General features: G+C 33.3%; 2 protein-coding genes across 3 annotated transcripts; one reads left to right on the forward strand and one right to left on the reverse strand.

Moving 5' to 3' along the window:
* The first annotated feature begins 1,018 nt into the window (after positions 1-1,018).
* On the forward strand, positions 1,019-7,677 carry LOC115954643 (RNA exonuclease 4). The gene is made up of 9 exons (XM_031072555.1): positions 1,019-1,181; positions 1,260-1,335; positions 1,742-1,820; positions 3,533-3,614; positions 5,529-5,637; positions 6,389-6,477; positions 6,584-6,648; positions 6,749-6,827; positions 7,145-7,677. Exons 1-9 carry the CDS (start codon positions 1,104-1,106, stop codon positions 7,310-7,312), a joined length of 825 nt encoding a protein of 274 aa, XP_030928415.1. The 5' UTR covers positions 1,019-1,103; the 3' UTR covers positions 7,313-7,677.
* Positions 7,678-16,211: 8,534 nt separating this feature from the next.
* LOC115957795 (protein SAWADEE HOMEODOMAIN HOMOLOG 2-like) lies at positions 16,212-25,915 on the reverse strand. Of its 2 annotated transcripts, XM_031076124.1 has the most exons (9): positions 25,722-25,915; positions 22,795-22,880; positions 22,674-22,719; positions 22,443-22,596; positions 19,129-19,204; positions 18,937-18,988; positions 18,255-18,398; positions 18,015-18,134; positions 16,212-16,903 (listed from the first exon to the last, which is right to left on the reverse strand). In XM_031076124.1, the coding sequence occupies exons 1-9, from the start codon at positions 25,773-25,775 to the stop codon at positions 16,520-16,522; spliced, it is 1,116 nt and encodes a 371-aa protein (XP_030931984.1). In that variant the 5' UTR covers positions 25,776-25,915; the 3' UTR covers positions 16,212-16,519. The 2 variants fall into 2 exon arrangements, with proteins under 2 accessions (XP_030931984.1, XP_030931985.1); XM_031076125.1 differs by lacking the exon at positions 18,015-18,134.
* Between the last annotated feature and the right edge of the window lie 332 nt (positions 25,916-26,247).

The raw sequence follows: 26,247 nt of genomic DNA on the forward strand, positions 1-26,247 counted from the left end.
TTTTTTTTTCAACTCATTCTCACCCCAATTTCAGATTGAAGCTCCATTCCCCACATTCCATCGAAGACCATGTTGCACTAGGTGTTGAGCAGCCATAATGCTTCGCCAAGCATACGAGGGGTTGTTACCAATTGAAGCATGGACAAAATTTGTGTAAGGAAAATATCTTGCCTTGTATACATGGTAAACTAGAGACTCCTACTGTGTTTGGAGCCATCAGCCTTGTTTGGCAAGCAAAGCAAGATTAAACTATTTCAATTGACGGAAACCCATACCTCCCGATGCCTTGGGTTCACATAGCTTATCCCAACTAAGCCATGCCATTTTTCTCTCATTCCTTTTTTGACCCCATTAGAATTTTCAGACTATATTAGTCATATCATCACATAGAGAATTTGGTAATTTAAAACGACTCATCGTATAAGTAGGTATAGACTGAGCTATTGCCTTAATTAACACCTCTTTACCCGCCTTTGAAAGTAATTTCTCCTTCCCTCCTACTAGTTTTTTGCTAATGTTGATATTTAATGACAGTGGGGACGTGTGGTAGATTATTTGAATCTAAACCTAAGTTACCTATATGGATTGCCTCTCCTACACACGTAAAAAATAAGGATCAGAGATGGATTAGATAATGTTTTCTTGTTAGGATCAGAGATGGATTAGATAATGTTTTCTTGTTACCATGGTGTAGTAACTAAAAAATAAAAAAAGTTGAAAAATAAGGTTTTGATGAAGAATTTGGATTGATAATCAAATTAAGATTAAGAGGATAAGAGAAAAAAAAATTATATCTATTATTTAAAAAATTTATAAAAAATTCTGCAATTTAGTGAAGCGAATTGGCTTTAAAAAATTTATAAAAATTTTGCAATTTAATAAAACCACTTAGCACAACCACGACTTCCAAACTCAATTTTTATTATACGGTATATAATTTTTTTTTTTAAATTTTTATTATTATTATTTTTTAAGAAAAATGACTTGCAGCAATGCCAGCAATATGTTATTTACTGTTGCACTGTTTTTGTGTGTGTCGAATTAGTGCCCAGAGAGAGAAACGTAAAGGAAAAACCAGAAAAATAAGAAGCGAAGTTAAGGACATGGGAAGCAGCCGGGTGAAGCAGAAGAACCCTAGTAATCAGCTTGGCCTCAACCCCAACTGGGCTCAACTTCAACAAGTACCTCTCTCTCTCTCTCTCTCTCTCTCTCTCTGTTTTGCAAAATAACTATTTTCATTCGTTTTCTTTGTTTTGCAGAAGCTGAAAAGCCATGGCCCAAAGCCTCCAAGACCCTCAAACAATGCACAAGCTCTAACCCAGAAACCCATTCTAGGTGAAATATTTGTTATGAGCAACACAACTATTTTTTTTTTTTTGTTTTAATAAGTATTTTATTGCTCTCTGATATTGGATGCTGGTTTTAAATACTGGTTGGTTAGCATTTGAGAAGTACTTTTCTTGAATTTAGAAAACAAAAACTAATGCAGATGAAGCAAAAATTTGAATTTTCCAATTAGCTATGCCTACATTTTATTATCTTTTACAGTTTACTCAAGAAAATAAATTATAGCATTAATTAATGGCTGATTGGCTGTAATAGAGCCAGTGTTTTATTGCTCTCTGAATTCTTTATGCTGTGGAATTGATTTGAAGTCAGTGCGTTGGAAGTACTTATCTTGCCTTTAATGGTATAAATATAATAAAGTCAGTTGAATTTTTTAAAAGACTTCTTTTTACAGGGAAGCGTAAGGAGAGACCAGATGCAGAGTCGGATGATTCTCGGATCAATCCTCTTGTTCCAATTAATGATGATTCAAGGTGCATCTTTGGACATGTTTATTCTCTGGTGATCTCTTTGTTTGCTGACCTTGTAATTAGTTGGATTGGAGTGTTGCTTTTGTAATTTGAGAGATTGATTGTATTGCTCCCTGAGTACCGCCCTAGTGCACTCAGTTTTATTTATTTAGTAAAATGTCTTGTCACTTATAAAGAAGGAAAAAAAAAAGTTGGATATGTTAATTGTTCTTTTAGTTAGCTAGCACAAGACTTCTTTTTTCCATGTTATAGGTTTCCTTCTTATTAAGGATTAAGACACGTTAGTAATGTCACCCATGAAAAGAGACATTAGTATGCTGTTGGATTGTTATTATGTTAAGACATTCGTTCAGTCCATGTATATAGAGCTCAAATTACAACTTAAGTTTGGGAAAATTGCATAGAAATATATCATCTAGATTTCTGAAGGTGCTTCAATTTCCTTTTCAATATCTTTTTAGGCTTTTGAGAGTACTTTCTGTTTATTTAAGCCATGTCAATATCTTGCATGATGTTCTACACAATTTATGGATATTACTTGCTGAGAACAATGAACAAAAACAATTTTTGAAAGATTAGATGAAAATAATAATAATAATAATTATTATTATTATTATAATTTTTTAAAATAATTGTCTTGTTGAACTTTCTTTGAGGAATATTGGAGGAAAGTATATACTTCTGCATGTTTTCCCAAGTTGTCAATGGCCAATGGGTTTGAATGAGAAAGAAAATTTTCTTTTTTGATGAATAATAATATTTTATTGATGAATCCCAGTACGTTAGAAATATACTGAGAAAGAAAAATACACTCAAGACATAGAACAACTATCAATGAAAGTAATCAAAGAGGGAGAAGAGAAGTTGGACAAGACAGCCGTCCACTCATATAAAACACATAGAAACACTAGCTTCAGGTCTGTAGAAGGCCTCTCTAAACCCTCAAAAGCTTGGCAGTTACGTTCCTTCCAAACCATCCACAATAGATATAAAGGATCTGCACTCCAAAATGCTCCATTAGCCCGATGGCCAAAACTCCCTTTCCAACATGCCAATACATCAACAATTCTCTGAGGCACAACCCACTGTACACCAAATAATCAAAAGACCAGGGACCAAAGCTCACTTTTACTTCAAAGAGACTGCTCTTACTAGGCTGCCAACATAGCTGGTCATCAGCATCCCATTTAATCCTAGTTGAATAGAGAAGATACATAAACGTGATAATCTCCTCCTGCTCCCAGTTTTGCAAGTACCGTATAAGGTGAACATCCCAAAACATGGATCCATCTCGCCAACACAAATAATCTGCTACAGTAGCCCCCCTTTTCCCGAGCATTGCTAAACAAAGCAGGGAAAATATCCTTCAAGCCAAAAACAAATATTGGTTCCTTTGCCTACTGAAAAAGAAACAAACGTTGGTTCTTTTGCCTACTGAAAAAGTAAGGATAATGGGTAATCTATTTATTTCTCTTTCAGTGCTTTTCTTGGGCAATAGATATATTACATTACATGCCAACATCAAGCAATGATGTCATTAATGTGAAATTCGTTTCCATTATCCACTGTCAACACCATCAGAAGCTTCCCCGACACCCCCCCACCCCCTGCGGTTGTATGAATGTTATGTTGTTATAGTTTTAACCTCTTTTTATGTTTTCCCTTTTGTACTTATTTCAAGTGTCACACTACTTATCATATCAACCATTTTACAGTGTGACAGATGTGGTAGCCATGGATTGTGAAATGGTCGGTGTTGGTCAAGGAAACAAAAGTGCCCTTGGACGAGTTTCTCTGGTATTTAGTTTCTCTCTATTCTCTATGCTTCTTTTACTCATTTGTCTTTTAAATGACTTTCATCTCTAAGGTTGGTAATGTGTCTTACATATGTTACACATTTTTTAAATGAGTTCGTTGTTGTGATTATCTATATATATATAATTTGAATATAGCTCTTTAGTGTCCACTTTTTCTATGCTTCCAAAAATAACACTATTGTCTAGTTAAAAATAAGACAATCAAGGATATAAAGTAAATTGAGAAATTTAAAATCAAAATTAAAATTCCATAAAATTAGGACATACATTTTATACTTAAACTATAACTACTTGCAGTTACAGCTTAAAAATGCTGTGCATATATATAATAAGAGCGTTGGATCATGTGCATAGTGTATACTGAGAGACTTGTCATTTATTGATTGGTTGGGTCATCGTTTAGTTGTAGATGGTATCTGTTATTGAAAGAAATTTACTCAAAATATCCGGTGGCTTTACATCTACTGACTTCCCCCATTGAGAGTACTTAATGGTTAACTTCCATGGCATTTTGTTTCATAAAAAACAAGGACTTTCTTAGGAGCGAGGGAAAAAAAGGACTAGGAAATATATGAAGGTGAACTATTAAGGCTATTTTGCAGTTTGGATTTTTTATGGTTACGCTATAGTGAACTTAAGTAGTATTTTGCTGGGAAAATTGAATGTTGAGATTTATGAATGACCAAGATAAAAATGAAACTTAAGGATTCATATAAAATAATGGCCTGAACAAGCTGAAGGTATCTCAAAGGTTTTGCATGAGTCTTTGGAGTGAAAAATTGGTGATTGGGATATATTTGATCTGATGGCTATGGTTTTCTAAACATATACCTAGACCTTTTTGTTGGGAAATTCACTTTTTTTTTTTTTTTGCGCCAGGGGGGGCGTTAAATGATAAAGTAAATAAAAATTGCTATCATGGATTTATAGAGAACCAACTTCTGAGACAAATTTGTAGATATCTTGAAGGTTTTAGTGGTTTGTCTAGTGATTGTTTGGTACAAGTTGTTTTAAGCTTTTTGAAAATGAGCTATCTGAAAAAGCCATACCTAAAAAAAGTGTAACTAAATGTTTTACTTAAAAAGAAGTGTGGTTTTAAAGGGTCCTTGGCCCTTCCCTCCCCAACATATTCGCTTCTTGTCTATCTTCACCTCTCATTTTATGTTGGAAGTGTACAAAATTTTGTTATAGGTAAATTATACTTTTGGTTCTTGAAATATGGGGTCAGTTTGATTTTGGTTTCTTAAATGTAAAAAGTTTGATTTGATTAATAAACTTTCGTTACTCATCAAAAACAAAAGTAAAAAGTTTGAGTTTAGCCCAGTAAAAGTTTATAAATGTTGACAAAGCCATACTTGATCTTACCTAGAAAGGAAAAAAACTTATACCCATGATATTCAGGTTCCTGTGAGAAATACTGCTGCTTCATTTATAGTCAGAAGAACCTTCTTTTTCCTGGAATACAGGCCCTGTTAGTTTGTATCAGAACAAATTTTGTTAAATCTTGTTATGGAAATTGACTTAGAATGATAATTGGTGATTTATGAACACTTAGAATGATGATCAAGGATTTCAATAAGGATGAAGATTTCTATAATTTTTCTGTTTCTCTATCTAGAATCTACTCAATGGATGATTTCTTGAGTTTGTAGTGAGCAAAATGTCTTAAGTTTGATTGAGATTTATATTCAAGTGCATGGTACTTGTCTCATCATCTTTAGAATGTCTTGATTAAATTATGTATAGCGATAAGGTGATGCATGAGAGAAATATGATTTCGTCAATTATAGTGCAATTTACATGTTTATGAAGCACTAGTTAGAGATCATTTCTACAATAATGCCTTTTTACCTTCTTGCATTATTGATTACTAATGCTACTAGGTGAATGGCAGGTTAATAAATGGGGAAATGTTATATACGATGAGTTTGTTCGTCCAATAGAACGTGTTGTTGACTTCCGTACAGAAATTAGCGGCATTCGACCCCGAGATTTGAGGAAAGGTTGAAACTCTTTTTCCTCTGGAATTTTAAATATTTTGCAAATTGTAGCACGTGCAACTCATGGAACTTTACCTGTACGTTTGGCCCTCCAGTAACTAATGGTCAATTTTGATTTTGTTCCCTTATTTAATTAATGTTATGTTCATTTATTTAATCTCTTCTTGGTGAAATTGTTTAGCACAAAAGAACTTGATGGTGTAAATGGTTGTACTTCTCCAAAGCTGACTGTAGAAAAGTAAAAGTTTTGTTTTGTAATTTTCAGTAAATTATAAACGGTAGAGCTTAAACCAACCTCTCTTTTCAAATAAAATTTCATTAGTACTAATTTCCATTAAAACATTGTCCTTCTTCATCTCCTTGAGCATGTTAAGCAAAGTACCTTGTCTAACAACTCAAATAATTTAAACAAGCTCTTACCAGAATATATAAACAATCTCTAGAGGCAATTTTATAAATGTCATGGATGGGCTGATTGAGATTGACATGTTAATGAAATTGTCGTTAAGCTGCTGTCACTTACCAAGACAGAAAATGTTACCAAGCTGCCATAGTTTTAAAATAGCATAATGGCTGTTTGAAAACCTGTTTTACTTAATTTGCAAGGAAACTATGTTTGAGATTTCCACTGCTAGTAAAGAAGGCCCTCATGCATGCTTATGATTTTCTAAATATAATTTGCATAGAAACTATGTTTGAGATTTCCACTGCTAGCAAAGAAGGCCCTCATGCATGCTTATGATTTTCTCTTCAGCAAAAGATTTTCAGGTTGTTCAGAAGACCGTGGCAGAGATAATGAAAGGAAGGATTCTTGTGGGACATGCCTTGCATAATGATCTCAAGGTTAGGATATCTGGGTTAGGTTTTCTGTTTTTTTAGAAAAAAATTGCTAAATCATTTTCAGGTTGAAGCATAACTCTGAGAATGGGATCATCTCTCTAATGGACAGGTACTCCTATTAAGTCATCCAAAGAAGGACCTGCGGGATACTTCAGAATATCAACCTTTTCTAAAGTACTGCTGTACTCCACTTTGCTATTTTGTGGCTACCAGGCATTTTTATTTACATCCTACTATATGTAATATCTCCTAATAACTAGTGATTTTATTGCAGGGAAGGGGGCAGAAGAGCACTCCGGTATCTTGCAGCTGAGTTTCTTGGAGTTCAGATCCAAAATGGGGAGCACTGTCCTGTTAGTTCTTTAACTCTGAGCTGATGATTCTTTTTTTACAATTTTTATAACATATTAAAATTTGTATGCATATCTCATTTGTTAGGCAACATGTACAGGCAATGTCTATAATGGGTTAATGCTACAGATGTAAAAACTCCAGGCATTGGAATTTCACAGGCTTCCCTAGTTGGAAGTGAAGTCAATTATCATCTTTAGAAAAAGAGAAGCTCAATTTTATGATGCTACACATATTATTGCCGCATCAGCTTCTCAGTAAAGAACCTGTTCAATCTTTTTAAACGATTCTGGGCTTTTAACTAATTCTTGTTGTTCAGATAGACGATGCCCGCGCTGCAATGCTGCTTTATCAGAAAAATAGAAAAGAATGGGAAAAGAGTGTTAAAGATCAAATACGACTCAAACAAAAACAAAGAAGGCGCAAGCCGAAAAAGAAAGCAAAGCAGGGAGATCTTTTGGTTGACCATAATCCAAGCACATCTTAGCATGGTCTGCCCATTGATACTTTGTTCCTGAAAAGACTTTTTAAAAGCTCACCAATCGGATCAGGCTCACTACAAATCTCTGGCAAAGTGTCCTTAGTGGTCTGGAGGAAGAACAAAGAGGATACAATACCAAGTTACAAAAACTAACAGGGATGCCCATACTAGAGCTAATCTTGTTATTTAGCTGGTGATCAGTGATCTTGCAGGTTGGAAATCAGTTCATTATTATCATGGGTGAACAAATGTTTGTGTTCAATGTACAGTAATTTTTTGCCGATAATTGCGTTGGAGACACATTCTTTATGGTCTTTTTGAGAAACTTATCTTAAAGGATAAATGCTATTTTTTTCTTATGGGTAGTTAAATCCAGTACTCAAGCCAATGGATTGCTTGTTTGCTACTATGGTTGTGTTTTTTCTTAGACAATAAAATAAGGTAATGAGTGCAGGAAGTAGAAAAATGACAAGAAAAAGAGTTTTTCTGATGGGTAAATAATTAGCTATGAAGCATATAAATGGAGGTGGAGAAATATGCGATTCTCTTGTTAGTGAAGTCAGTCAAACATACATACATACATATATATATATATATATATATATATATATATATATATATATAGACACGCTACTCGCTAACCTTACTGGATGAGTGTTAGGGAAAAAAGGTTATTATTTTTGCATGAAAAAAAAAAATGATATTGAAATAAATATCACAAAATTTTATTAGTTAGAAAGCAATGCTTAATTTATTAGTTTTTTGTAGGAAGGAATAAGAGCAGAATGTTGCATCTCTAGTTTAATTTGTATTGTGTATATAAGTATATACAAGATAGGTTATAATATATATACTAAAAGATGCCTGTTAAAATGTCATAACTCTTTAAATTGGATATACCAAAAAGTTCTTATTGAAAGGTCATAACTCTTTAAATTGGATATACCAAAAAGTTTCTATTGAAAGGTCATAACCCATATTAAAAATGCCTATTCAACGAAAAGATGCTTATTGAATGAAAATGTGTCTATTGACCAAAAATGTGTCTATTGAATGAAAATGTAATTATTGAAGAGTCATAACCTTTAAGTATAAATAGTGGGGTTTTTCTTTTTAAAATAACTATAAAAGCCAAATGCCTATTAAACAAAAAGGTGCTTATTGAATGAAAATGTGTCTATTGACCAAAAATGTGCCTATTGAATGAAAATGTAATTATTGAAGAGTCATAACCTTTAAGTATAAATAGTGGGGTTTTTCTTTTTAAAATAACTATAAAAGCCAAACAATTTTGTTAGTTAGCAATGTTTCCAAACTATTTAGAAAATTAGCAACTCGAGTCTTTTAGACTCGATTTCCTGTAGCAAATCGAGTTTAAGAGACTCGATTTTTGTGTGCTGGCAATGCTGAGGTGGACTAAAAGATCCACGTGGAACTCAAGTCTTTAAGACTCGATTTCCTGTTCACCATCTTCTTCCCTCGTTCTCTCTCTCTCTCTCTCTCTCTCTCTCTCTCTCTCTCTCTCTCTCTCTCTCTCTCTCTCTCTCTCTCTCTCTCTCATCTGCTTCCTTCTTCATCTAAATCTATTTCTCAAAATCGCAAACTCAAATCACAATCTTAACTGGAGCAAAAATCCAAACCCCTCATCTAAATCCATTTCTCAAAATCCCAAACCCAAATCACGATCTCAATCGGAGCAAAAATCCAAACCCAAAAATCACAATTTCGGCATCGGAACACCATGGGTTTGATGATCTTGGCACAAGAGGAATATTTTCTGTTATGGGTTTGTGTTTTCAGTTCTTCCTTCTTCATCTAAATCCATTTCTCAAAATCCCAAACCCAAATCACAATCTCAATCGGAGCAAAAACTGTTGTGGGTTTGTGTTTTCTCAATTGGAGCAAAAACTGTTGAATCACGATCTCAATCGGAGCAAAAACTGTTGTGGGTTCGTGGTTCGTGTTTTCTGGGTTGGTCCGTTGGAGGGAACTCGAGTCTTAGAGACTTGAGTTCCACGTGTATTTTCTTAATTAGAAATCGAGTATTTGAAACTCAATTTGCTATAGTGAAATTGAGTTTAATAGACTCGAGTTATTACTTTCCTAAATAGTTTGGAATTGTTGCTAACTAACAAAATTGTTTGACTTTTATAGTTATTTTAAATAAGTAAATAAATAACCTAAATAGTAGTTTATGTTCATTTGGTAACTTCTTCTCAACTTTTTATCTTTCATATTTCTTAAAAACATAAGAAACTTGTGAGTTTTCTTCAAAAGTGCTATTTGTAGAACCCAAAAAACTTGATTGTATCTTGGGGACAAATTTGTAATAATTCTTTAGCAATTCTTGTGTGAGGGCAAATATTGTTTAAAGATAATATTCAATTGTGCCTTCAAGTCAATCAAGTTTTCTGTTTTTGTTTTTCTACTGGATCATTTTTGTTATTTTATTATATTACTCTAAATTCCCAACAATTTGGGCAGTTGATTTTTTTGTAAATCTTTTTTTTTTCTTTTTTTGTTAAATAGTGAAAGGGTCTAGGAATCAAGCCACACCAATGGTAGTAACAATAATACTGGACAATTTTTTTAAATGTCTTACGGATGTTTTTCTTCTCATCAGAATTATCATTCTCTTTCCTATGCCTTAATGATGCTTTTCTTGTCAATGAAAGTTTTTTGTTTTAATATATATATCTTATGTGAAACGGTGAGTAGATACTTAAACTTAACAGGCAAAATGAAAAGGCACAACTATTCGGTATTTTTAAATATATATGTGGCATAATTTTATATAGTCATGTGGTGCAATAAAGAGTAGACAATAAAAAGTTAAACATTTCGCATTTATGTTATAATATATTATATTATATATATATTGAGATTAAATGAATATATTTGTTTCTTAAAAAAAAAATATATATATTGTCGATGCTCAAGTAAGTATATTCAGCAGATGAAGCTAATAAATTTATTTAGCAATATCAGATCTGGAGTAGGGGATCCAAATTTTTTTTATAAATGCATTCAAAGCATTGCATAATACTTTTCCATTGGAATGAAGGCCAAGGTGTCCATTTCGAAATCCATCATTCTTGTCTCATGGAAGAAGCCACCAGAGGGATGGGCTAAGTTGAACACTGATAGGTCGGCTATAGGGAACTGGATCAGAGGTTACGGTAGATTACTTGGCGTCACCAATAGCTTTATTGCTGATCTATAGGCTTTGGGGTATGGACTAATCCTTGCTTTGGAGCTGGCCTAAGCAGTTTGATAATTGAATTGGATGTTTTGAGTGTTGTCCAATTGATGAACAATAATAGTGTAAATTTTTTAATGGAACCTTTATTGTCTGACCGCAGGAACATATGGAGAGTTGCTGATGCGTTGGCTCGAATGGATCGGATTATTGGCCCATGATAAGGCTGATATGTTTTATAAGAGACTTACTAATTCCTAATCTATGCTTATTCCCAGTTTTAACTACCAAAAAAAAGGGGGCTAAAATGAAAAACTAACCCTCTTAAGTTTCTTAAGATTTTATTTTGGTCCTCTAACTTTGCTTTCGTTCATTTCAGTCCTCTAAATTTCCGATTTATTCAATTAAGGTCTTCCGTCAAACTTTTGTTAAAATTTTTTGAAAAGAAATTCTGAAAAATATTTTTCAATCATTAATTTATTTTTTTTAATTAAAAAAATTTGAAGATAAATCTAAAAAATTGAAAAATTAACCACAACATATAACAAAAATGGATGGAAAAGCCTTAATTGAATAAATTTGAAAGTTAGAGGACTAAAATAAACAAAAGTAAAGTTAGAGAACTGAAATGAAATATGAAGAAAATTAGAGGGTTAGTTTTGCATTTTAGCCAAAAAAAAAGAAGAAGTGAAGCTATCTAGCTATAAACAATGGGAAAAAGCTTGGCTTTAAACATGTTTAGAGTTATCTTGTTCCAACGCATATGATGTGGTGATTAAAGAAACCATCCATGTGTAGTTTTAGTCATGTGACTTTTTCAATGAATCATGTGGATTTTAATCATTTGAGCTCGATTCATGTTCATCATAAAATTAAGTGAATAATCATAAATTTGTCATACTCAATTCAACTAGACTCATGTACATAGGATGAGTATTAAGTAGTTGTAGCTTTCTTTTAGAAAAAATAGGTACAATTATGCATAGTTCAAGTTTACATAAGGAGATTATGGAGACTAAGAGTCTTGTAATTTAACTAGTATCTCCTAGTGTTTCAAATGGAATTGTCAAGGGTACAAATCCCTCATTTCCCGTGGTTATGACTATCGAATTAAAAAATATATATTATACGGTGAGGTCTTTCTAAAAAAAGAAAAGAGAAGAAAAAGAAAACAAGTATATATGATAGGGGTGACAATGTTTGACACAACCGGTAAACAAGAGACAATTTTTTTGCGAGGTAGTATTTTGAGATGGTAGTCTTGCTATACCATGAGAGCAAGACAAGGGAATGGCTAATTGGCTATAATCATGTTCTCTAAGTCAATAAAAAAAAAAAATTGAGAATTTTATTTCCCGAAGGGGGAAGCAAATCACTAGTAAAAGAGAAAGTATAGAGACACATAAAAATTTTATAACTTACTAGATAAAATAATAATAATAATAATAATATTAATAGTGGGCTTAAATGAAAATTAATGAAAACTTACTAATTCAACAAGTTCGAAAAAAATTATCAATTTTTTTTTTTTTTTTTGCATTTGTAACATTAATCTTAATAAAATGCACATAATCTCCAGATGTTATATATATAAATATATATATATATATTTATTTATATTTATATATATATATGTATTCTAAAAATATATATAACTTTCTTTAACATGAAACCCATTTCAACTACTAATCATGTTACAAACTTCACAACTTCAGCATTTATTATTTCAAAGCAACAATTACATGTTTGGCATATGGGAAATCTCATCCATCGGATAAATTGAAGCTTTCCATTATTGTCTGAGCCAACAAACCCCAAGTAAACTTGATTAAATACATCCAAGGATATGACTATCCGAAAAAAATCATATGACTGATGGATTATTACCCTTTCAGCCGCTTGGTTTTTCAACAATCTTCTATTAGTATTAAAGCTTCCATCCCTAATATCTTTCCTTATCCCCTCCATATCCACAACTTCACAACATTAATTTTTGGTTTCCTCCCTGATATCTTTCTTTTCAATGTTTTACTTCCTCCGTATCTATAACTTCACAACATTAATCTTTGGTTTCCTCCATTATTTCAAGTAATAAGTTAATAATAAGAGATAAAAGAATATAGTATCTTCTAGTGTCAACTAAGAAAGACGATATGAATAAAACTTGTGTATTGTTTATATAATACTCCATATGTAACTGTTCGAACCATGTGAGGCTTAAAGGGTATCTATAACTTCACAACATTAATCTTTGGTTTCCTCCATTATTTCAAGTAATAAATTAATAATAAGAGATAAAAGAATATAGTATCTTCTAGTGTCAACTAAGAGACGGTATGAATAAAACTTGTGTATTGTTTATATAATACTCCATATTTAACGGTACGAGGCTTAAAGGGTTTGTATCATATTCGAGTTGACATGATTGACCCATTTAATAAACATGTCGTGTTTGTATCCAACCCACGGAACCTGTTTGACATGTCTAACTCGTTTAACTAAATTTCATTTTACCGATATACCCTTCAAAACTCTAGGCATATAAACTTACTAGTTGTTGTGGTTTATTTCATTTGACATTGTAATTGATTATTTCTAATATTGTGATATGCTTTAGTTTTGATTGATTCTTTGTGATATAGTTACTCATTAGTTTTGAATTTTATATCAAAAATTTATTTGTTTGGTTTTTCATAATTTAGATCAATTGGATTAATACAAAAATTTGTATATTTCTTTTTGCTTTGATAAAATTTGATGAACGGGTTGACATGACTGACTTGTTTAATAAAGAGGTTGTGTTAGGGTTGAGAAATCCTAATTTTTTTAATAAATGTGTCGGGTTAGTGTTGACCCATTGTTGAGGACAAATGTTTGACACCACATGGAATTATTTTATTGGCAACCTGCACCACATCAATATTATCACGGATTTTGGGTAAATCTCCTTTAAAACCCAAAAGAGCCCATATTATCTATCTCATACTTATGGAAAGCGGCTTCTCTAATAACAGCCCATATTTGCACAAGATGACGACATCAAAGCCCATGGCAATACCCATCAAAACCCATGGTTCAAGCTCATGGCACATCATCTCATGATCCAAGCTCATGAATCTCATCAGGGGGAACTTTGGGAGTTGTAGTTTGGAGGACCAAGAAGTATGTTCAATAAAGCTCCAACAATTTAAAGTTGATAGAAGAAACATGTTGCTTGTTATGTCTTCTCCAATTTCCTGAACTTTGACGTGCCAGTGTGTAATAGGTAACATTTGGTAAACCTCTCATATCACATAACACTTAAAATGATAAAATTCTCTATTGCTCTTTACTTAAAGCTTAATGTTCATCATATAATATAAGTTTAAAAATCTAATTATATTATATTACTATTTTTATCTAAATCTAGTCTAAACACATGACTAATCTCTAAATATAAGAAATCTATTTAATATCTCATTCAACATTAAAAGCCCAAATATTCCCCCCCCCCCCTCCGACTGCTTAATTTCGACATTAAATGTTCTCTTTGCTTTCCAAGATTTGGTCACAACACAATTCTCAAAAAAAAAAAAAAAAAAAAAAAAAGATTTGGTCACAACACAAAGAGACTATAATTACATCTCTATAGCTTCATTAAATATCAACCAATTAGTTTATTACATACTAAAATTACATTGTAATAGAATCATGGACCAAAATATAAATTTCCAAAAGAGGAAACTTAGCCAAAAAGTATCAGTAGCAGCTCAAGCAAAAGCTGCAATTAGGGGTGTTAATGGTGCAGTTTGGGCCATTTTTAGCACCGTACTTTGTGGTGCTGTTTAGCCAAAACCATAACTGCACCGCACCTCATTTTTGCGGTCACATGTGCGGTGTGGTATTTAAGATGCGATTTGAATGGTTTGAAGCTAGTATAATTTTCAAGTTTTAAACTATTGAGCTAGTTTTTCTTTATTTTGGGTTAACTCTCCTAATCAACACTTGTTAGGGTTATTAAACTTTTTTTTTTTTTGGTTGAAAAGTAGGGTTATTAAACTATTAATAATATATTCAATATTAAAAAATAAATATATTGATATATAGAGAGGGTACAGTGCGGTTTTTGTGTGTGGTTTGTGTAGTTTTCTTATTATAAAACTGCAAATTGTACTGCACTATATAGTGTGATGCACTGTTACTTGCGGTGCAGTGTGGTTATACCATTTTGTGGGCAGTTTTGGTGTGGTTTTTGCAGTTTTGATGCACTCTCTCCCTCTAGTTGCACCTATTTTTCTCCCTTCAATCATGAAGTCATCATGAAAGGATTCATAATATCGTATTGCATCACTGGACTCATTTTATCACATTGCTAGAATGTTATTAGTTAATTGATGTAAGCCACAAACCATATAAAGATAAGTCATTATATCTTTATCTCCAAATTTACATTATTAAGTATATTTACTTCGTTATCACTATACTGTTGGACTTATGTTATTATGTCATTGGAATGTTATCAGCCAACTGATGCTATACAGCTGGAACCACAAACCATATAAAGTGATGCTATATAGCTAGAACCACAAACCATATTAAGATAAGTCCTTATGTCTCAATCTATAAACTTACATTATTGAGTACATGTTGCTTCATTATAACTGTGATACTAAATGCAAGTTACTTTAATATTATTTTACCATTTAATAAACATGACTTCACAAATATTTCACCAATGAACATATATTATTTGGAAATAAATTACTGCTGCACATATTAATTGGGCATAAACTATTGCTAAACATAAACCATTGTTGGACATATCTTATTATACTGAACATGAACTTCGCCACAACTTGACATGAACTATTTCAAACCATCCAATTATTGGACAAATAATAATTTAATAATTATTATCTAATGTTGGATATCACTCAACATACACCATTATGATCTTCAACTCATCATTTAATCAAAGTCATTTACTTAAACATATTATTTATTTATTTCAACAATTATCATGATTCTTAGACTTTGGATTTTATCTATTTTGTAGGCCTAAAGTGCATCAAAAGTCATTGGTATCTTCGGCCCAATGTCGAGTTCCAGGCTCAACTTCCAAAAAAAAAAAAACTAGGTTTAGCAAGGTCACCCCTCTAGCAGATGACGCGTGGCTACAAGCAAAAACGACCCTTAACACCCATATAGTCAAATACTCATAAAACAACACGACATGAACCCAACACGTCAACACAAATTGTCACCCCTAATATTTTTTTCAATATCTTGAAATCAAATGAGTTGAAAAAATACAATTAAAAAGATAATTCCATTCCTTTTTTTTTTTTTGTGAAAGAAAAATATATTTTCTTCTTATGGTCAGACATGAAAAATAAATAAAAACAAAATTCCAAACATGACGTTTCCAAGAAAATTTCTCCATGTCACTTCCACATTTCCAAGTTCATTTTAAGTTTGTGGAAAGAAGGTTGTCCAAACCTTACTTCCATATATAATTTGGATGACTGGCGATTCTCAGTTTTAGGTAGAATAGGATAAGATTTCCGACTTCTGGTCTTATTTCCCAATTGTGACACATTTAATTTCAATAGTAGTAAACTTAGTATCATGTTCGGATGAAAAAAATAGTAAGCATATTTATGACGACATTTAGTAATATGTTAATTTCTTCCCATATGTACATTTTGAACTCTATATGGTCAACTGTAATTTCATTCACGTTTGTAAATTAGTAACTTCTTGTTTTTGACAATCAGATAAAGCATGAGGGTAAGTTCATGTTCAATCATATCATCATCATGTGTTGAGTGCTCAGCCCTAAAAACTAAAAAAAATAAAAATAAAAGATGATTGCCGAGGAGAACCATTAACTGAACTGTGAGACCAGTGTGAAAAGATACCACCCTACTCAAGAATATTACATCATCCCAAAAAAAACATAAGCAAGCTCATAAACAACTTAAAAAAAAAAGAAAAAAAAGAAAAGAGAATTACAGAATCTCTAATGCCTACTACTATGCTTCTGGTCGGGTCTCAGAGCCACCCAGAGCAGTGCTCAAAGCAGTGTTGCTCACTAATGCAGCACCTGGGGGAGCATTAGCATTTCCTGCAATGTTAGTATTGCTAGTTTCAGCTTGTTTTGATTCTGGGATGACCGTATGAGTGGCTACAGAAACATTAGCATGCAATGCTGGGCCTGGAGACACCACCATTGCATCTGCATATCGCTGCTGTTGTAATGTTTCAGCAGGAGTAGCAACCCTCAGACCACTGATCCCTGAAGGATCCAAGCTAGTTTTCTGCTGGTCAATGGATGCTGCCTCATTCACAGCATGAAGTTGCTGCAACCTATGGTCACTTTCGGGCCGCCGGCAAACCTTCCTCAATGGCACAATTTCCTAACAAATGAAAATTAAGAGGCGGTTATACACATTACATAAGATCATAAACTGCATTGACTGAAATAACGATGTAATAATAACGAAACATTTAAAAGTCACCATGCATCTCTTGTGAAGTACACAGAATGGGTTTACTAAAATATCATATGCAGTCTCCATCTTTTGATGAAATTTTGAAGTGCCCAAAAAAAATCACATAATGTGTGCACATTAAAAATAAATAAAAAGTGCACACAGAAAAATATAAAAACAGAATTGTCTTCCAATGAGGATATCAAGATTTATGGTGATTGGGGGTTTCGAGGGCTCAAATTATGTTTGATTTAAGTTCATCATCCTCAAATAATATTAAAAAGCAATCCAATCCTCCACATAAAACAAAATTGCATTTCTCGCATTTATGTACATCCAAACATTCTTGACGGTCATTCCAGTGGATGTTATTACCTAACAAGTTAATCATGTTCCAGCTGGTCACTTCACTCAAAAGGATTGCCATATCATGTCATTCTGTGTTTAACTATAAAAAAAAATACCATACAAACAAAAAACAAAAGAAAAACTATGAAACTTCTCTCCCTTGCCTTTGCCCCATGCCATGATAAGTAAATGCATTGATATGGTTAAAGCCACAGTTGTATTAGTCTTGTCTCAAGCAATGATTCCCTTTGCAACCAAAGGACAAGTGAAAAGAAGTGAGAAAGAGAAATACGAAAAAGGCCGCAGAATAAGCTCAAACACCATACTGAACTGCTATAAAAAATATAAATAAATAAAGCAACAAGAATCAAAGTGTTCATTCCTTTTCCCATGGCTTCTTGAAAATTTTTAAAAAAAATTGAAAATTTCTACCATGTAACAAATGTCAACCTAAATAACAATGTAAAAACCCATCATCTTACTGGCCAGAGAAGTTTGTTTTTTTTAGTACCAACCAAATAAGTTAAATTAACTTCATCAAATAAGCCAAGGATGAAGGACCAGAACAAATATAGAATTGAGAGAGGGGAGAGAGAGAGAGAGAGAGAGAGAGAGAAAGAGAATCAAATCATTGTAAAAGAAAAAAAAAATGAGAACCCATACTAAGAAAATACAGGCACTTATATACCTCAGACTGATCATGAGCATAACGCACTAAAAACCTACAACGACAACCTCTCACATCATGCCTTCGTCTTTGTGCATCAAGGACATGAGCATCAAAGTAAAGAGCCTGCTCTTTACCTTCCTGAAAATTTTTAAAGCATTGAACAAAGTAGTTTCCAATATCTGATTAGACTAACTCCTTATAATATTGACTAAATACAATTCTTACTGGCATTTACATAAAGAAATTCCCATTTCCCACCTGAAAACAGAGTATGAGATCTCCGGGAAGAACTGCAACACATTCTGATGATTCACATGGGAGAGAGCGTGGCCTGACATGCTTGCGAATATTAATCCACTCATCTTCCTCTGGTCCAAAACCAGCAAAACGGACCAGTACTTCCTGAGTTTCCAGCAACATTACAGAATTAACAAGAGAAAAGCAGTAGGAGAAGACCAAAAGAAAATAAATATAACCAAAAAATAAGACCAATTTTAATTCCCTTTTATAGCAAACTTTCACGGAAAAAATTTAAGATACAGAATTAAAGGATTAACCAGGAAGACAAGAAACAAATCCAATCAAGTATTCTGATTTAAGACCTTAATGGTCCATGCATCATAACACATTTGGGGTAAATCTAGGTAAGACAATTAAGTGTACTCCAAGCCTGTATATGTTTAGCCAATAAGGCCTTCATCTACCACTCTCATTCTCCTCAGCCAAAAAAAAAAAAAAGTTTAACCAGTGTATATGCTGTGTAGATGAATCCGTCTTACAGAAATAAAAACAAAAAGATTTAAAGTTATATAAATAAGATGTAAAGGGATCAATAGACAAATAAGAATCAATAAAGATGTCAAAAAAAATTATAAACTATTTAAAAAAAAAAAGGAATGAAGTAGTTTAACGATGTATTGCAGGTGAACTTGAAACTTACTGGATCGCCAGTCTCCAGATATCTATGGGATAAAAAGGTAGTAACATCATACCTAAGAAATGAAAACAACAAATTTAGATTAGTTTCTAATAAGTCATTCACCAGTAAAATGATAATTATCAATAGAGTACAGGAAGCCTTGAGAAACACACATCTAGAATTCCTATACATGAAATAACAAGAAATACTAACCATGCACCATCCCTTCCAGATTTAGCTTCGAACTCCATCACAGAATTTTCAGGAGCACCCCTTCCTGCGCTTGTAACTGGCTAAAGGAAAACAAGGGCTAAATATATCGAAATGGGATGACATAAAGAAGCAGATGCCAAACATGGAATCCAGACAATGTGGAGGAGATGAAATGAAGTGGCATCTATCTACAGCTCTATCTGTATCCTGATTAACAAAATTTCTCGATGACTTTTCAGGGCTCATCTCTAATTCAGTTCTTATCTAATTCACTTTTCAGTTTTCATCATTTTAGGAAAACTAAACACAAAAGATGATGAATAGTGATTTGTGAAGAGCATGAAGGTGCACAGACTACTATACATTTATGTTAATTGACATCATCATAGGCTTTGAGGTAATTGTGCAAGGTACCCAATATCATGTATTATTAGATATTTTGGAATCATTGTCTTAAGAACATTGACAGGCCAAATAATATATCCAGCCATGAGCGCCTTTTGGACTAGGTTTGTTTCTCATCAATGGGACCAGAGTAGTAAATTTGCTAACATATCAAATTTCATGTCTTAAGAACATTGACAGGCCAAATAATATATCCCGCCATGAGTGCACTTTTTGGACTAGGTTTGTTTCTTATTGACAGGACCAGAGTGGTAAATTTGCTAACATATCAAATTTCAATTTCTGAAGCTCTTGTATCATGTCCTATTTTGCAACAAGTCCATTTAAATTTTCAAGGTAACGTACAAGTAACCAAAAGGCATGAATGAATAGTATCAGATAATTTTAAATTTGAGATGGACAACAAGTAATGCTCGATCACATAAAAATCAAAATGTGTAGATGAAATTTTATAATCTCATAAAGTTGTACACTTCTTGACTGTTTCTCTAATAACATATATACAGCATTTTTAATTTTTTAATAACCTCAAAATACTATTGACTTGTGCACCAAATTTATCACTCATGTCCCAAGTTGATATTACAAACAGGTATGTAGAGTTTCTTAAATAGTACATTTTCATCATGCTTGCAAATATGTAACCAATAAGATACAAAAATAAATATATAAATAAATTGACGACACCTTATTTTGGGCACCACAAAGATAAAAGTTGATTATTTATCACAAAGCAAAAATAATTTCCAACTGTTCGGCATAATAATTAAAGTGTGGGGTCTAAAGAGGCGCATTTGAAAGTATGGGGTCAAATTTGCCACAAGGATAAAACTATAGTTTTATAGGGGTTTTTTCTTTTTCTTTTTTTCTTTTGGACTTCCCCCTAAATAAATTTAAGTAATAGTGCACAGGGGCATACCCAAGACTACATATAATACAAAGAAGCCAGCTGTCAACACAACCCTAATCAGATCAGAGAATAACCAAACAAACATGACAATCAGAGCAGCCTGCCTATACAGGAGAACTAGGTGCTAGAGTCCTAAAAATATGTGCAGGAAGCTTCCGAGATCTTTGTAATTAAAGATTCTTCTCATCCATATCCACCCTCCCCAAAGAACAAAAGTACTGAACTTATGCATCAGTGAATTACTAATCTAGACTCATTCCTAAAGGTTTTGGAGTTTCTTTCCTTCCAAATCAAGGGAGTCAATTTTGTACCAGAGGTCGTTTCAGTTTATTCAAAGGGGACAATATGTTTCGGTCCCGGTCAATACCAATGTACCATTTTAGGATTACCACTATATATATATATCAAAAAATTAAACTCATAAGCCCATAATCTAAAATATATTAACCTATTAATAACATAGTTAGCTTTTTAATAAAAATAGGAAATATCTATTGAAATAAAAGTCCATAGATTTTTTTTTTCTTTTTTAAAATGAAAACAGGTGAAACTGTGAGAGTGAAGTTGGCAAATAGCATAGGCAGATGAAAAAGAACAGAGATTTATAGAAAAGTCTAAAAAGTAAAAATTTGAAATAAAGTGAGCTTTTAATAGTTCACGTGGGTTTGGTTAGGGATTGTATCAGCGCACAAAAAAAAAAAAAAAAAAAACCAAAACAAAAAGAGGAAGTGTGAGGGGGAAAAATGAGAAAAAGTGGGTCACTTTGGCTCTTGGACTACACTGTGATGGACAGATCGAGAAGAGAGAAAGAGCAAGAGAAAAAGAAGAGTGACAGGCCGCTGGCAACGTGAGTGCTTCCAGTGATGGTGGTGTGACAGACAGCCATAAATCTATACCAGAACTGTTTAGATTTTCTGGCCGAAATGACTGGTATCCTCCAGTGAGTCCAATACAGTCCAGTATCAAGCGGTATTTAGAGCGGTACATTTTAGAGGTGATTCGGTACCTGTTTACTCGCTGGAATGGAAAATACCACCCAAACCAGCTGGTACGGTACAGTATCAAATCCCTTGCTCCAAATAGCATAGAAAGCAGCAGAAAAGGCTAGATTGTTGATAATTCTTAATAAGGACCTAGCCTTGGAAAGTTGAACCATCCAGCAAACTGAATGTTGCCAGTCTCTAATTACCAGACAGATTACAGAAGAGTAAGAATTGCAGTATATCAAGAGGAGCATGATAAATGGAACTTAATTTAGAAGTAAAGGTTCTAAACTAGGTATACTAGGGCCAAGGTTAAACCTCAAAACTTCACCCAAATTTAAATCCAAATCAATGGGCTGAGATCAATGAAATTTTTTTATAAGTGAGTATTTGACCCAAGGGAAAGAAAAGGGGTGTGGCCAAGTGGTAATACAACAGAAAAGGGGATATTTGAACTAGTGATCTCTGCTTCATGAAGCTAATATCAATGACAGCATGTGATTTCCCTTATGAAGAATGGAAGCACTACTTTTCTAAAGAACTTTATATATATATAAATATATATATATATATCTATATCTATATATATATAAGTAGTTTTCTAAAGAACTTTCAGAATCGAAATCAGGATAGGAGGGGCAATGCTTACCAGTCACACACACACAGATATATATATATATATATATATATATATATTGGTACACCTTGCGATTGATGACAATAGGAAATAAGCACAGAAGTTAAAACACATAAAGAACATGGAAGCCAATCTTTCTTAGATTGAGCTATACAGTGACTACTGGCACACCAGAATCACCAAACTAGCATTTAAACATGTAAAGCATTTTAAACAATACAGTCACATATGGTAGTTGTAGAAAAAAAATATGAGTAGGGAGCAACTTCAAACTGCTACCAAGCTCAATGTCAAACAAGTATCACAAAAAGCATGCAAGCCAAGCCCAAAATTCTGGACAAACTTTTAAATTTTGAACATAGAGCGGGATGCATCCTACCTGAAGGAGCAGGTATAGGGGCAGAAATTGACTGAGGCACATTTCTCACTGGAGTTGAATCATCCCGAGGCATAGGAGACACATTTAACTTCCCAGGAGCTTTACTTAGTTTTGCCCTTATAGCATATCGCCTATTTTGGAACCAATTCCAAACCTGAATAAAAGACTCTACATGAGAAAAAGACTCTAAATGATTCATCATTAGGAAAAAAATTAAATAAACCATCATACTTGCTTCATTTGAACTGTAATCTTGCCTTTACGATCCGGTGACTCACTAGAACCAAAGACAAATGATCACAAGTCAATTCCAACATTAAAAGAACAAAATAATGAAAGAGACAAGGCACACCTGAACTTATCTGCAAGTGACACAAGGACATCACGTGATGGCATTGTATTATTATGTTGTTGCAAAATAGCTTCCATCTCTGCAACCTTGAATAAGTAGCAAGACATCATATTATTGAGGGTTTTAATTATGGCTAGAATCTCCATAAAATACTAATTTTCAATTCAATTCCACCATTAACGAAGCCGGTTCTTGTAGGGTTTGAACCCCTGACACAGGGCACCACAGCGGGTGCCTGTGCCATTGGACTATCACTCAATCCCCAATGAAGATGGTTCTCATATGGCATCATGAAGACATAAGTCATTAATCAAAACAAATGCGTATAAAAACCTACAATAGTGTTAACAGCATTCCTCATTCTTTTTTAGTCATCAACTTTAGTGCAATAGTTAGCAGTCGCCAAGAAAGCTTGTCAAGTGACCAGTCAATGAGCATAGAATCACTCTTTCTTTATAATTAAAATATTTTACTCCATTGAAACTACCTCATAAAAAATACAAAATAGAAGATAGCCCAAAGAATCATAACCACATAATTACAAGCAAAAGAGATCAAATTAGCAAACTCTGAAATAGTATCATTGTCACTAGACCTAGGACAAATAACCATCCGCAGAGTAAACAAAGAAAATAAAATTTTAATTGCACTTCCAAAACTTCCACATTTTCAAAATTACGCTGAGTTCCTCTTCATATCCCCCTAGAAAACCCACATCAGAGAAAAGATAGTAAAAATAAAATAAAATAAGAACTTACTCTTTTTCTTTTAAGGTAAAAGCTCACATATATGTATTAACCCCAAGGATAACACATTCCACTAAGAATCAGGCCTCATGAAACAGATTTCACAAGTTTGAATATCCCTTTCCTCTTCTCCTTGTGGACAAAACCTCACTTATCAAAAAATATTTCACATATAATTATCACTTTACAATTGAAACCCACAATGTTTAAGGTATAGACAAACTCTTGGTCTTGCCACATAGCTATGCTTAGCCCATCCCACATCAATGCCAATATTAACTTGAATTGCCCATAAATGAGATGAACACAACAACTGACAATATTGTCTTAAGAACACTCCCTACCTTCACCCCCAAAGAGCATGCACCAAAAAGTTGGGGGGGGGGGGGTGAGGGGGAGGGGAAGAGCCGCTACATAGAGAACTAAGAGCATTTTCCAAACAAGTAGAAAATGAAGATGGTGCAAATATTTTTTTTCCCCCTTAATATATTCAAAGTTCAAAGGAAGTAAAAACAAGGAATGAGGTTATATTCATTATCCCCCAAATCCATCTCAAAATTCGTACTCTAAACTCTAAACTTTGAAGCAGCTTAGGCACATAAACAATCTATGTTGCCCTCTCCTCCCCAATGGGGTACAAAAACCCAGACCCAAATGTTGCTTTTATTTTTTGATATATACAAAGTTAAAGGGAAGAGAGACAATAAAGCAAGGTTATTTGAAGATTAATTTCTGAAAACTGTCATCTAAATCTCTACTCCCAAATCCCAACACCACAGATCATCACGATTACCGAAACATTTCCTCAACAAAAACAAAGCTGCATAAAACAGAATGTTCTCCCTAAATGTTCCCATTCCTACTTCCGAAGTTTCTGGAAATACTCAACATAGGTTTACGCTTCTAAACACACACCAAACCTCCCAACAGGCTAGCATTAACATTGTTTGCACAAATCATCATGGTAATAACAGAAACCTTCATGATCGATGTGAACTCAATCTAAATTATTTAAACATAATATATATCAATCTAATACATTAATCACATGCATATTCTATAAAACACATGCACAATAAGTGAGCCAATAGGAGTAAGCCACATGAGGTCAACTCCAAAAAGGCTTGAGATGTATAAATAGGTTTAACCCTCACCAGCCATATGAATGAAGAGTAATCCTTTTGTTGCTAAAGACTTGTTTTCCTAGCCTCATTTGGAGGTAGAGACTCTCTCAAAGTAGTCTCATTCTTGGAGGTGGTGACTCTCTCAAAGTAGTCACATCCATAAAATCTATCAACAATTCCATGCAACCCATCACATCATTACACCTATACCAAAACTCTAGAAGCATTTCCATTCAAACCTTCCATACCAACCGAAACCCTAGAGTGATTTCCTCTTAAACCCAACCTCACTCCACTTCAAGATTCGCATCAAATCCTAAAACCATCCCATTCCTAACTGATACCCAAAACTCTTGGGCTCTCAAACCCTAAAACCTAGCATCCAAGTCTCAATAAATCATCAGAATCAACTTAAAGAGCCCAAACCCCAATTGTGCTCATAACAGTAGATAGTAAATAAAAAGAAACCACAACAAATTCATATAAAAGGTTGTAACCAATGCACAAAACTCCCACTTTTGCAGGGTATGGGAGACAGCAGCCTCAGCTCCAATTTATATTGGAGAGGCTAATTCCTAGACTCAAACCCGCAACCTATTAGTTTTGGTGTAAGGAACTTGCTATCACACCAAGGCTCAACCTCTGCAACCATATAGACCCTACAACTAGAAATATAAATATACAACTAACCAAAATAAATAAATCAAGCACCAAAAAAAAAAAAAAAAAAAATGAAGAGAAAAATCAACCTGATAACTACAATAAAACAGGCCCTTTTGTAATAACTTCAACAACAAATTTGAAACACAGATACATATAACTGTAAATTTAAAATTCTATGCTAAATCACGTATAAACCAAAGAAATTTAAAATAAAGAAATAAAAACCGAGAAAACCAAGCACTTAGAACCTGCAATTTAACTTGCCCGTTTAATAATTTAAGCCCTAATTCAAAATTTAGAGCCCACGGGCACACACAAAAAGATACTATAATCAAAACAAAGAAAATCAAGCAATTTGAAGTGACCTCGTTTTGTAAAACAAAGAATATGGTACCTCGTTATGTGTGAAGCGGAAGGCAGGGCCTCCATTGCTAGGAGGCCGACCCATGAGCTCTTTCAAACTGGCAGAAACCAAAAAGAAAGAGAAACAGACAGACACTGTTTGTGTTACCCTCCCAAAACTGCGTCTAATATTTTTCGTTTAAAATCTCAGAAAGAGAGAGAGACCTTTTGGCCTTTTTGGGAATAGGCGGTGTATTGGCTTTTTTCTTTTCTTTTCTTTTTTAATGTCTAAAATACTTCTTCTTTTTTTTCCTTTTTTTCCTTTTTTTTGTTTTTTTTTGGGTGAGAAACAAACAAACCACAACTCGACTCGAAAAATATAATAACTTTTAAGGGAGGATAGGACAATAAAATTACTTTTTTTGTCTTCCATTTTGGACCAGTGTCCTTTTTTTCTTTTTTTTTTTACCTATTTTGATACCTAAATTTTTGAAATCGTTTTCAATGTTGTATTACTTTCATCTCACTAATGGTCTGTTTGGATACCGCTTATTACTGGAAATTGAAAATATTACAAT

This window comes from Quercus lobata, chromosome 8 (genome assembly GCF_001633185.2).
Source record: "Quercus lobata isolate SW786 chromosome 8, ValleyOak3.0 Primary Assembly, whole genome shotgun sequence".
NCBI classification, from domain to species: domain Eukaryota; kingdom Viridiplantae; phylum Streptophyta; class Magnoliopsida; order Fagales; family Fagaceae; genus Quercus; species Quercus lobata.